General features: G+C 34.6%; 1 protein-coding gene across 2 annotated transcripts; it reads left to right on the top strand.

Moving 5' to 3' along the window:
- Nucleotides 1–4,524: 4,524 nt before the first annotated feature.
- Nucleotides 4,525–13,187, top strand: LOC110795596 (uncharacterized). Of its 2 annotated transcripts, none has more exons than XM_022000647.2 (10): nucleotides 4,525–4,684; nucleotides 6,191–6,399; nucleotides 6,808–6,841; nucleotides 7,204–7,340; nucleotides 7,891–7,954; nucleotides 8,258–8,354; nucleotides 10,271–10,434; nucleotides 11,341–11,387; nucleotides 11,468–11,518; nucleotides 12,435–13,187. In XM_022000647.2, exons 1-10 carry the CDS (start codon nucleotides 4,612–4,614, stop codon nucleotides 12,909–12,911), a joined length of 1,353 nt encoding a protein of 450 aa, XP_021856339.2. In that variant the 5' UTR covers nucleotides 4,525–4,611; the 3' UTR covers nucleotides 12,912–13,187. The 2 variants fall into 2 exon arrangements, with proteins under 2 accessions (XP_021856339.2, XP_056693884.1); XM_056837906.1 differs by having other exon boundaries at nucleotides 10,271–10,443.
- The last annotated feature ends 277 nt before the right edge of the window (nucleotides 13,188–13,464 follow it).

Here is a 13,464-nt window from a genome sequence, read left to right as displayed (position 1 = left end):
TCTTACCAGGCTACAATGTCATGTTCTAGTTTTATATCCTTTTCATGGTGGGGGCAGTGCTATAAAATCATCATTTTATATGGGTTTTGCTAATTTTAATGTATTCTTGCTGTATTTCATATACACCTGATCAAATGGCGGGCTGGGCCGGGTTCGGGCCGGGCTTGAGCGTAAAAAATCAGCCAGCTATCTTGGGCCGGACCGGGTCAAGATTCGGGCCAACATTTTGTGCCCAAACCCGTTATTTCCGGGCTGGGTCTACTGGGCTTTTCGGGCCATTTTCGGGCTGGGCCAAATTTATAACTAAAAAGTGTATTTTTGTGTTTCCCAAACCCGTCCAAAAAAATAAAATTTTCGGGCCGGGCCGGAAAATTCTGCCCAAACCCGTAAAAATTTCGGCCGGGCCGGGCCGGGCTCATCTTGATCAGGTCTAATTTCATAGGGATTTTCAGTTCAGTTGTTATTTATCTGGGTCTCTAATTATGGTTATTTGCCGATCTTGACGGTTAAATTATGAGTAGATATTACAGTTGGAAATGGTAAGAGCAACTCCAATGGTGGGCTACAAGGTGATGTAGCTAAGTTTGCCACATCATATTTCTAGCCACAATCATTTTAAGTTACAAACGTTCACATTGGTGGACTACAATCCCTTGTAGCTCCCTATAATATTTACTAGATTTTAGCCCGTGCGATGCACGGATTCTATTAAATTTTTATGTTTGAATAAAACTCCTATGTATGTACCAATTTTATATTCTTTGTATTAAGTTAGATTAATTAGTTTTTGATTTTGCATTGAATGTCATTTTAGATTTTTTTTTAATAATTATGAGAGTGTTTGTTTTTGGATGAAATTGTATATGCGCGCGTTACGTGACACTTAATTATTTATCTACGTGGCACTCGACTTTTTTAATTCAAAATTAAATTTGAAATCTTATTTTTCATTGGCCAAAACCATTAGATTTCCTACGTGGCGCTCTAATATTGGATTAATGTTTGATTTTAAATTGAATTTTATTTATTTTATTTTAGATTAGTGTTTGATTTTGGATGAATTTTATTTTAGATTTATATTTTAATTATCAGAGTGTTTGATTTTAGATGGAGTTGTATATATTAGTAATTAATTCATTAAAATATCTAGTGGCACCTTATTAATTTTCTACATGGCAATCTATTTTTTTAATTCAAAAATAAATTAGAAATCTTATTTTTCATTGGCCGAAACCATTAATAATCCTACGTGGCGCTCTAATAATTCAGCAAATATGCCTATTGGATTAATGTTTGATTTTAAATTGAAATTTATTTATTTTATTTTAGATTAGTATTTGATATTGGATGAATTTTATTTTAGATTTATTTTTTATTTATTATAGTGTTTGATTTTAGATGGAGTTGTACGTATATATTAGTAATCCTTTAATTAAAATATCTACGTGGCACCTAATTAATTATCTACGTGGCAAACGATTTTTATTCAAAAATAAATTAAGAATCTTATTTTTCATTGGCCGAAACCATTAGTAATCCTATGTGGCGCTCTAATAATTCAGCAAACATGCCTCCTTTATATATATATATTAGATTTCATATTTTCCCCCTTTATTTTTTGAGCTACCTGCCCAAAATAGCTACAATGTTTTAGTAGCTGTTGATGTCATTATTGCAACAATGGTGGGCTACCTGCTCATATGTTCTTTTTTTTAGTGAGCAGGTCCATTTCCCAACCATTGGAGTTGCTCTAAAAGAGGCAGGGTTTAATGTATTCGGACATAAAATATTAGAATTGTTGTTAATATTAGTAATAGGTTTCTTAACCTATTATTAATACTTGTAATTAGTTGTAAACATACCCTCTGAAAGTCCTTGTTAATATTTCAGCTCTTTTATCAGGCACCTGTTGATTGGTGTACAACCTCTCCTTCTTACTCCCTCCGTCCCTTAATACTCGCACCGTTTTGACTGGACACGTTTGCCGATACACAACTTGACCACCAATATCTTTAACTACATAATATAAAAACTTATAAAACTATTAATATTTTGATAATATATATTAATATGAAGCCAATAATATGTTATATACTAACATTTATTTTCATATATACTAGAAATAAAATAGAGTCAAAGTGAATTATGTAAATAGTTAAAAAAGTCAAAACGGTGCGAGTATTAAGGGAAAGAGGGAGTATATAACATCAAAGATGAGGTCTCTTTGCTTGGAAGAATAATATGACTATACAATAGTCGATTAAACAATGCAACACTTTTGGTAGCTAGAGAAAAAAGTACTACTGTTGTGTTGAGCTATGTTACTCGGACTCTTCATTTTACCTCAAATACTCATGTTGGATCCTCGACACTCCGACATGGGTTCGAACACTCCGACACTTCATTTCGACTTAAATCATGGAAAACTTTCACAATTTAGCCGAGTCTGATACTTGGACACGTACCTGTATCCGACACTAGTACCCGAGTTCAAGTAACACAGGTGTTGAGCATCTATATTTTCGGCTCTCTATAGCATGAATTATGACTAGATGAACAAATACAATCATTGCTCCAACTTCAGTAATAAGGCATAGCATAGGGATCACAGTTTGTTGTAAATAAATTATTTGCAAGAATGTGTTCGATGGCTTGTGTATGCCTTTTGCAAACAAGCTTTAATTATGTTTCATTGTTTCCAAATATTTGTTACTGCATTATTAACTATATATAGCTATTGTGGTTTAGTGTATTTTTTAGGAACATAGATTGACAAGTTTTAAATTTTAATCATAAATCTTTTGGCTTGTTATTGCACTCTGAAAAGTATTGGCACCTACTACCTCCGTTCCTAAATGATCTTTACGGTTACTATTTGCACGGTAATTAAGGAATTTTGGTGAACATGTGATGGTGGGGTAACAAATGGAAAATGAGTGGCTATAAATTGTCCAACAATGTGAGTGGGTGGAAACTAATATTAAAGTATTGTGAGTGGGTAAGTTATGGTGGCCAAATAAGAGTAAAAATGAAATAAAGTAGGAGTGTAAAAAACTTTCAGGAACGGACTAAAACGAAAAGCGTAAAGAACTTTTAAGAACGGAGGTAAGTATATTATAATCATATTTGTGGTTTAATATTTTTTTTTATTAAATGTCAAGTGACTTTAAATTTGGCATAGCTTCTTTTGCATTTATTATAAATTTGGAAATATCCGTCTTTTACAAACATTTGCAAAATAATTTGTATAAATTGCAAAACAACTAGTCACTCTAAAGTTCTACCTTATGATTCCTTTTTCTTAGGGCTGCACCCTTCTTTTTTATGAATGTTTCTTTTTAAACGTATCGCTTCTGCCTTTGATAACTTCATTTCTTTTTTTTTTATTAACCTTCACCCAAAAATATTTTATTGTTTATTTCTCTTGTATTTTCCACTTAAATAATAATAATAATAATAATAATAATAATAATAAAATACCATCACTCCCACAATCACACGTTATCTCCTTCATGATATGGAGTACCTATTATGTACTCCCTCCGTCTCTTTTTGTTTTTTTTACGTTTTTCTTTTTGGGTGTCCCAAAATGTTCTTTACATTTATTTTTATATTATCACATAAATGCGTTAATATTCTATCAAAATTTGTGTCCAATGATTATTTTAACTAATTAAATTCACCGGGCCATTTAATCTTTCACACTTTTTTAGACATTTTTTTTCTTCATTTTCTCAATATCAGAATTTTGATAAAAGTGAAAACATTATAAATAAACGTAATTTGCCTTGTTTAAATAAAAAAAAATAAAGAAATCTCAATGCACATTAGTTAGTCGTTAAAGCGCGTGCAAAATACCAAACGTATAGAACAAACAGAGACGAAGGGAGTATACTTGACTAAATACATACATTATCTATTTATCCACTTACCCCATCTAATAATAAATTTTACATAAAAAAAAAATAAAATAAAAAAATAAAAATAAATTTTACATGGATATATTATACTCCCTCTGTATTTATTTAAGGGATACACTTGCCTTTTCCGGCCGTATTTATTTAAGAGATACACTTGCCATTTTTAGTAACTTATCAACCCCGCCATCTAATTAAATAATACATCTAATTTACCCTATGATCCATCATCCTATTAAACAAATAATTTCATAAACCCACCCCACCTCCCACCCACCAAAATGACATGGTCCCCACTTGTTCAATTATTAAAATATCTATCCAATCCCAATTGCTTTATTATTTTATTTCATTTAATTTTTCTTCTTAATACCCGTACCCAATCAAGTGTATCTCTTAAATAAATACAGGGGGAGTAGTAAAAAACCAAGTCAAATTGTTACACTTATTCGGCGATTGAGAAAGTAAAAATATTTTTTTTCCACGGTGGATAATTAAGCTTATTCAACTGTATATTAACATTATTTGACTGTACATTTACGTAAAATAAAAAAATTCTCTGTTTTTTCCATAGTTGGATTAAAGCCTAGAATAATTTTCCTTTTGCAATCTCTAATAAATAAAATTCCCAACTTTTTCTTCGACAAAAAAGTTCATCATCAAACCACTTCTCACTTCTCAAGTCTTCCCTGTGATGGCAAACTTGAGGAGTGATGCTACCACCTCTCGCCGTATTACCCGTGCTTTCCTCGACTTTCTCGATTCTGGTCTGTCCTTCTCTCTCTCTCTCTCTTTCTATGTGGTTTGCAGATTTCTAGAGATTAATTATGTTACTTGTGATTGAGTTTTGAGCATTCCTAGGTTGTTGTTGCTGCATTTTCTGCTAATTTTTGTTTTGTTTTGTTATTGACTTATTGTTGTTGTGAATCCAAACACCATTTATTTCTCATGTTGGTTGATTGAGGTTCTTACTTCTTAGATTGTGAAAAAGTTCAGTTCTTTGGTAGTGAAATCATGCATTAAATTCTTGTAATTATTCCAATTTTGTATTTTTTTGGATTAAATTGTTGGGATTTTTTGTTTTTATGGGGGAAGGGGAGAAATGACTTGATGAGGTGATCCATTTGCCGTGTACTGGTGGGGGAGTGTGTCTTTAATCTTTATGTTGGGTGGTTTTCTGTTGTGTGACCGGTGGGTTTCGAAAATGTTAGGCCCGGCCCGTCCCGGTTCAGCATAGAGTGAGGTTTATTACTGATCTGATTAGGAGCTTTTCAGGGAAGATTGTTGGAATTAGGGTTACCCTTATGTAGGTTAATAGTTGGGGTTAAGCCTAATTACAGTAGGTATAAGTATAACTGATTATTGGTTTATGGAACTTTACTTGGAAAGTTGGAATGATCAATTGGAGGAGTATTAAAAAAGGAATTCCTCTCTGGTTTCAAAATTATGATAATATAGGTCTTCTGTGGTTACTCTTTGTGAAATAGTAATATTCTGATATCAATTTAATGGTTTAATTACTGGTGATTGCTATGGAGAATCAGTCGTCACGTTTCTAGCTATTTGATGTATCACTGCCAAACCCACTATCTGAATTTTATTTCAAGTTTAGTCCTTTTTCTGATTATAGATATATCTGTGCCTTATGATATCTTACTTTGTTGTGAGCCTTATACTACAATTTTAGGAGATTTCTTCTTCCGCGTTGCTTTTCAATTGGGAGCATAGATATTGAAAATTTTGATTGTTCAGCCTTATCTTTGTAGAGTTTGCTCATAGACATACTACCTTACTTTGTAAGGAAAAAAAAGGAAAGTATATGTACTTTCTGGCTGAAAGGAATTTAATGTTTTTGTTTATTTATTGGCTTAATACTCATAATATCTACGAAGTATGTCTTTTCCTTAAACAACTATGCTTTTGTAAGAGTTGGTGATACATTTCTTTCCTACATAGTCATACATTATGTTCGATAAACATTTGATTTACTTGCTTCAGTTTTATCTGTGTGTTTGCGTGGAGGTCGAGGGTGGTTTGGCTTAGGGGTTCCTGGAAGCTCCTGAATGGGTATACTCTATGAGTCTATGATGTATACACATTGTTTTTAAATCTTCTACTTTTTGTGATTTGGGAAGAATATTATCAAACATCATATATGACTTGTGTTTAACGGATTATCCTTGAATTGATTTTATAGCCAAAAACCCTTCAGCCTGTCTTGATATTGATTTCATGTACTAATCTTATTAATAATTTTTTTAATCCCTTGACAGTTGAACCTGCCCCTGGTGTTGATCTTGAAGGCCTTGAAGTTGCCAAAGATTGTTTAACAGAAGTCTTCAGACTTCATCTACTGCCTGAGAGTGAGCGACCAGAACCTAATTTGTTGCTAAACATTTTCAGCTCTAGTGAAGAGGCCCGACCCGGATCATCTGCACAAAATAATGCCTCTGGTGATTTTTCAGGAACATCCCGAAACCAGGTTTCTTCTCTTTCATTTACTTTTAAAAAATAATTAATTTGTCCTCCTTTAGTCATATCCAAGTATAGTTGACTTAAGAATTTAGTTGGTTCTCTCTGTTGGATTTAGTGCTTTAGAAGAAGTGTGTTAATGGTTCTTAATTTTAGGAACATGAATATTATTAGTGGGTAGTAATGAGTTAGTGGGTTCTTCCACATTCTAGCAATGTAGTAGTATAATTAACTGGATTGAATGAAATAGTAGTATAATTTTGCTACATTCTTACCCCTCTCTCATCTCTATTATAATTTCAACACTTTCGTCCTCCCTTTTTCCCCTTTTCATCGTCTGTTGGGAATAATTGGTGGTATTATATGTTCTTCCTGGTTAATAAGTTAACCTTGTGATTTCTCTTTTTTGTTTTGGTAGGGAGATGGCGAAGACAGAGAAAGCAGTGACATAGGTATATCTTTTTCAACTTCTGTATTCTGGCCTGGCATTTTGCTTTCTGTTGGGTATTACAAACCTTATAACCAAATATGGGGTATGAGTTTGGGTGATTCCAAACGTATACCAAACCCATACCTTGTAGTGAACCTAACGCCCCTTATTGTTACTTGGAGAAATCTTGAATAGATAGAAATAGAAAATGAAATGTCCCTCAACATGTGAATGTGAACATTTTGACTGCCATTATTTCCTTAACAATGTTTTCATGCTGTATTTTTCACTATGCTGCCAATGTTCGCTTGTTTTGAGTTTGACATGTTCCCAAATCTCCTAGGTTATTTAACAGATTTTACTGCTGTTCTGATGCGTTTTCAGGGGCGTCTAATAGAGATGAACTTTCTACACAACTTTTGGATGCATTAGAGAAAATGCACTTCTTTACAACACCAGATGGAGATGATGATCATTTATTGAGGGTTAACGCAGTAACCGTGTGTCAATCGGCTCTCTTTGTAAGCAACTTTTACTAGTTTGAATTTATCTGCCGTTTTCTTGTTAGAAAATGAGTAAGCTTCACATGCGTGTATATATCCTTTGGAGAATGTTATTTGTCACTGTTTTATACCATGAGGGTGGAAATACTGGGGTTTGGATGAGTCAATGTGGGTGTAGGTCGATGTTCATGTACTTATTTGCATACATTGATTTAAGAATTAATCCAGATCACTGGAATAAAATGTTGACCATCCTATACATGGTAGATAGTTGTAGAATTAGTTGATGGCATTTAATCATTTATAGTGCTGAACTGAACCCCAGTATACTAATCAAAGAGAGAACTTGCCTCCATGGTGGCGCCAAAATTTGAGGACAAAAAGAAATGCATGTCCTTAGGTTAGAAATTTGGACTTAATAGTATAGTTTTTGGTAGATGCTTATGTGATTTCTTTTGTATTGGTCATTTTTTTTTTGTAAACTTCACATGCCATTTGCTTTAACTTATTATTCGGATTATATTCATCGGAGATATTTTCTTGACATCGGAACTTATACTCTATGCAGGATATGGAAGATTCTGGATGTGAGATGAATCGAAAAAACCTGGCTGATACTCTAAAAACACAAGGTAATCCTCGAATATTGTTTCAAATCATTTGATTTGTTTATCATCTATCATTTGTGGCAGCCTAATTATCCGTATGGATAGATTTTTGTAAGGAACTGTAGTACATTGCACGGTCCTGTGTGATTGTATATGTATCTTTCTATTTATGTCCAATGATTTTTGCAAATATTCACTGTCATTTTCTTTTGGAATCTTTTTTTGAGTTTCGTTTTGATTCAGTATGTGGAAAATAGGAATGAGGTCTTCACATGTTTTTTTGGCTAGTGAATGTTTTTACTAACTTATTGTGCTACTTTGTGTTAGGCAACAAAGATGTGCAATCTAGTAATTACGAGGACGCTATTATTCGGTATACTTCTGCTATTGCTCTCTGTGAAAATGCAGTGTACTACTGTAACAGGTAAATTCACAGATTTCTACAAGTAATGATTTAATCCCCATGTTATCTTCTCAGTTGTGCTTGTTAATATAAGGCTTCTTCAACCTTGATTCAAATATACTACCTCATGTTCTTTACACTTACTATTTGCACAGGAATTAAGGCACTGAGCGTGTGAAGGTGGGGAAACAAGTAGGAAACGTTGGCTATTTGTCACCCGATAATGCAAGTGGTGAACTCCCATAATAAATTATTGTGAGTGAGTGGATAGTGGTGGGTTAAGTAGGGATATTATTGTAAAAACATATGCCGTAAATGGAATAAAGGCAAGAGTAAAGAACTAAAAGAAACAAACTTCACCAGAAAGCGTAAAGAACTTAAAGAAACGGAAGTAGTAGCTGCTTTGTCCGACAAATTAGTATCTGACTTTTCGATTATTAAATCAAAAGACAATAGCTATCAAGACTAACCTCTGCAGCACCGTCAACCATTATTTGATGTTATTATTGATTTATCGGGCACCATCACATTCACACTAGCCATTGCATGGGAATCTGGTTATCACTTTAAAGAATTCAATACAAGCACTACTTTTGCGCATGTGTTGCTGATTGATATACATTTACTTCTGGTAGATTCATGTGGAAGTAGAAATTAGAAAAGGAGGTGCACTGAATTTTTAGTTTAAGAAATAAACATTGTGTTATACTACCTCCGTCCCTCAAAGATTTCCCCATTGAAAAAAAAAAGTTGATTTATTAAGTTTTGGTTGGAAAGAGTCGATGAGAGAGACAATTGGTGGGACCAAAGTAAAGTAGTGGTCCCCTGTACCTATTTATGGTATGTGGCAAACTCGAAAAGGGACATCCAAATATGGGATTTGGGGCGATCTGTAAGGGACGAGGGATTAACAAATGCAAGAAAGAATTAATTAAGAACGCAAAATTTAGCGAGGTTTACTAACAATGTGTTAGCTACGTTCATAGAATACTTCTACGTTATGACCAAGGGACTAGAGAGTTTTTATATAGTACTCTCTAAGCAGACGCGAAACCCTCGTGTTGGGGACTTAACCGATTCAAGGCATATTCTAATACATCGGAAGCATTTTTTAACCTGGTGAATTTAGGGGTTGATATACAACTGCGTCTATTTGTAGTTGACTAGTTTCTTTGCCTCTCTTTACCTTCCGGGACCTTTTGGAATGACTTTTTCTCTGCATTCTTGACACACTCTATTCTGATCTTTCCAAAAACCTTATATCACTGATAGGATAAAATCTAATTTCAACACAATTTGTTGTCACCTTGTGTCATCTCTATTCAGATCTTTCCAAAAACCCATATCAATGATAGGATAAAATCTAATTTCAACACAATTTGTTGTCACCTCGTGTCATCATTGTGGTCGGATGGTAGCTTCAATGCTCATCAGTTTAGAGTTGGTGGATGCATTATCTCCTAGTCGCAGGACTTGGTGTTGTCGTAAATGATGCTTGTAGTAAAATGAACTCTTATTGGTTATACAGATAAACTCGGGAAAAGACAAGAGGGTTTGGATGACATTTCTTCTTTTCTTTTGCATCAAATATATGGTGGAGCCATGTTTTAAAGTTGGGGTGTCGTCAATTAGCAAAATTATAGTGTAAAGCGAAGGAAAACTGGCAAGAACAACAAATTTCTATAGTTTTTGCTTCTATTTGGCCATTTATTTGATTGAAAATCGGACACAGCAAGAAAGGGATTGTTTGAGTGTTGAGTTGCATCATCTTTCATATGATGATGAAACTCTGTCATTGTGTTTTCAGTTTTATCCAAATACCAAGTCCTTTTCTCATTCCAGATGTGGCTGCATGTATCATATTTGAAATTCATTGAATATTCTGTCTGTGTTGAAGTGTTTGTATCAATCACTTTATCCTGTTTTTAATTACCCAGAGCAGCTGCTTATACTCAGATGCGCAAATACGACGAAGCTATTAAAGATTGCCTTAAATCCATTGAAATTGACCCAAATTATAGCAAGGCATACAGTCGGTTGGGTCTTGCGTATTATGCACAAGGGAAGTATAGTGACGCAATCAATAAAGGCTACAAAAGAGGTCAGTATGGTCAGTATGGTGTCTTTCTCTATTTGTTTACTCAGAATTTCATGATCGTTATATACTTTCAGTTTCCGAGATTCCTGCATGATCTCAAATCTCAATTGATTAATGCAAAATGTTAATATGTGGCTAATAATTTGTCTTTGATTCTTTTGTGAGGATATATTACTCTAATAAATTATTAACCCTTGAGTTAGTTTACCCCGTACGAACTCCCGCTTTCCTAAGTTCTTCTCACTTTCCGTTTTCATAAATTTTTCTAAGTTCTATTAACTTATATTTTGTTCATTTATGTCAACCTTGTATTCATTTTTTATCATCTCCCATCTCACTTTGTGTGACCCGAATATATTTAATAATTCTCTTACTCTCTCCTCCTAAAAACAGAAGTACCACTTGAGTGGTCTCAATCTTGAAATCTCCTGTAGCGACAACTCAGTTGAACTCAAGAAAACAGAGGTAGTATATGATACGGTGAACACATGATGAACTATCTAATTTGGATGAGAGTTCAATCCCTTTTTTTTTGAGGGAAAAGTTAGGCGATATATCATTGTAAATCCAATATATTATTGTAAATCAAGTTCTGCCAAATTTGTACTTTGGGGGAAGTAATCCATATAAACAAGTTCAGTACTACCCTTCGTTATCCCACCGTGCCACAGCGCCACAAGGTGGGCTACCCGTATTACCGGCCCTCAATCCCTAGTTTTCTTCTTTGTTATTGCAAGAAGTACCGGTAAAATTATTCCCCCGGTAAAGAGAGATGTAAAGATGCCCATCATACTAGTAAAAAGGGGGGGGGGGGGTCAAAAGATGAATTTCCTGTATTTTCTCCATCTATTCAAAGTGTTACACCTTTGGTAGTTTGATCTCACTTCTTCCATCTTCTCCCTCGTGCAGCCTTGGAATTGGATCCTAATAGCAATGCTGTTAAAGAAAATATCCGGGTTTGTTCATTAATGACAACTTTTTCCTTTCTTGTTGTTGAATTTGTTTTAGTGTCTTACTTTGTCGGTGTTTTCTGTAGGTGGCTGAGCAGAAATTGAATGAAGAACAAGAGCAAACACGTAGGAATCAGGTACTTTCCCGGCTCTTCTTATATTAAGAAATTAAGGACGGTGTTTTTGTGTGCATTTTTAAGGGCGGTGTTTAAGTTGATTATATATGAACCAAGTTCCTAGGGGCATGAGTAGAGAAAACCAGTTCTTTTGCAAGCGTGGCTAGTTATAGTTACTCCCTCCATTTCAGAATACTCGCAACACTTGCCTTTTTCGGCCGTTCCGGAATACTTGCAACACTTTTATTTTTGGTAAAGGGTCACACTTATTTTAATATTTCCCTTACCCAACGGTCCCTGCTAATATTATTTAGTAAGTTGTGCAACGATAATAAAAAAGATACCCCCACTAACCCACTTGCATCTTAGTTTATTCATTTTATTGTACATTAAACTCTCCTCCTAAAACTACGTGCCTAGTCAACTATTGCGAGTGTTATGGAACGGAGGGAGTATCATCTTGTCTAATTGAAGTTGATATTCTTTGATGTAGATGATAGTTTTTTTTCTTTTTTGACAGAGTAGATAATAGTTTCTGTACAAGTATGATTTTGAGGAGGGTGTTGAACTCTTGGTTTTCCGTTTGATTCGTAAGTAACAGTTGACTTGTTGCGTCTTAGCTTTGTCGCCTTCATCTCTCTAGACATTACTCCCTCCATTCCGGCATTCCATAATACTTGCAACATGTTTGACTTTTGCATTATTCATACATTAACTTTGACCAAAATTTCTTACTAATATATAAAAATCAAATGTTATTATGTAATATGTTGTTGGATTAGTCTTAATACATATTTTTCAAACATCAATTTTTTTAAAAGATTTTAGTAATATGTAATTGCGTATAATTACGGTCAAACTAGTGCTTTAACAAGTGTGCAGCATGTTGCAAGTATTCAGGAACAGAGGCAGTATTAATTGCTCTTATTATTTCCAGGACCACCCTACCGGATCATCTGGTAACCAAGCTGCACCACCACCATCTTTTTCGTCTGTATCATTTGACGCCGGTACTATTCCTGCCAATCTTCCTGCCAATTTCGCGAGCATGTTCTCCAACATTGCGGGAAATGCATCTCAAAACCAGACTAGGCAAGGTGAAGCCAATCACGAGACCCGTTCCCCATTCGGGTCAAGTACCTTTGACAGCAATGCTATTCCCTCAGAAATGGCAAGCATGTTCATGAACATGGCAGGTAGTGCATTTCAGGGACAACAACAGGATTCTCAGAGCAACCATGAAAATGGAGTCCCAAACTTTGCTAGTATGTTCATGAATATGGCTGGACAAGGCCAACCACAGGGTGCCCACACAGTTGTTGATGATGATGATGGCACAGAAACAAGAACAGGACAAAGGAGTTTTAGTTTCAACTTTGATATTGATGGTAATGGAAGACCTACCTCAAGATAAACTGCATTGGATTTGGAAGTAGACCTGTCAAAAGTCGACTTGACCCGAAACCCGACCCGAAATTACTGGGTCTTGAACAAGAATTGTGTGTAACCCGATTTTATCCGAACCCGGACAACCCGAAAAGTAATGGGTCAAAACCTGACCGACATTCAATATGTTCAATATGTTCTTGTTATCTATGTTTCTTTTTGGTATACTGGAAGTAGACCTGTCAAAAAATCGACCCGACCTGAAATTATTTTTGTCTTGAATAAGATTTTGTGATTTGTAACCTGATTTTATCCAAACCCGAACAACTCGGAAAGTAATGGGTCATAACCCGTTCGACATTCAATATGTTCTTGTTATCTATGTTTCTTTTTGGTAAACTGGACTGTTAAAACATCAACTGTAAGCTGTTTCCGGACTTGGGAATATTTTTCGAAGAAAGAAGAGGTCTTAGCCTCATAGGTGAATGGTACTAAGATAAAATGATGTTGTTCTCTTTACTCCTTAGAACTCAAGGATCCAGAGGTACGAATACTATAGAACATATCTTGTTCAAGTAAGG

The sequence above is a fragment of the Spinacia oleracea genome, chromosome 2, assembly GCF_020520425.1.
Source record: "Spinacia oleracea cultivar Varoflay chromosome 2, BTI_SOV_V1, whole genome shotgun sequence".
In the NCBI taxonomy this organism is placed as follows: Eukaryota; Viridiplantae; Streptophyta; class Magnoliopsida; order Caryophyllales; family Amaranthaceae; genus Spinacia; species Spinacia oleracea.
Note: the sequence above shows the minus strand (reverse complement) of the source record. Positions and strands in the feature narration are given on the sequence as shown.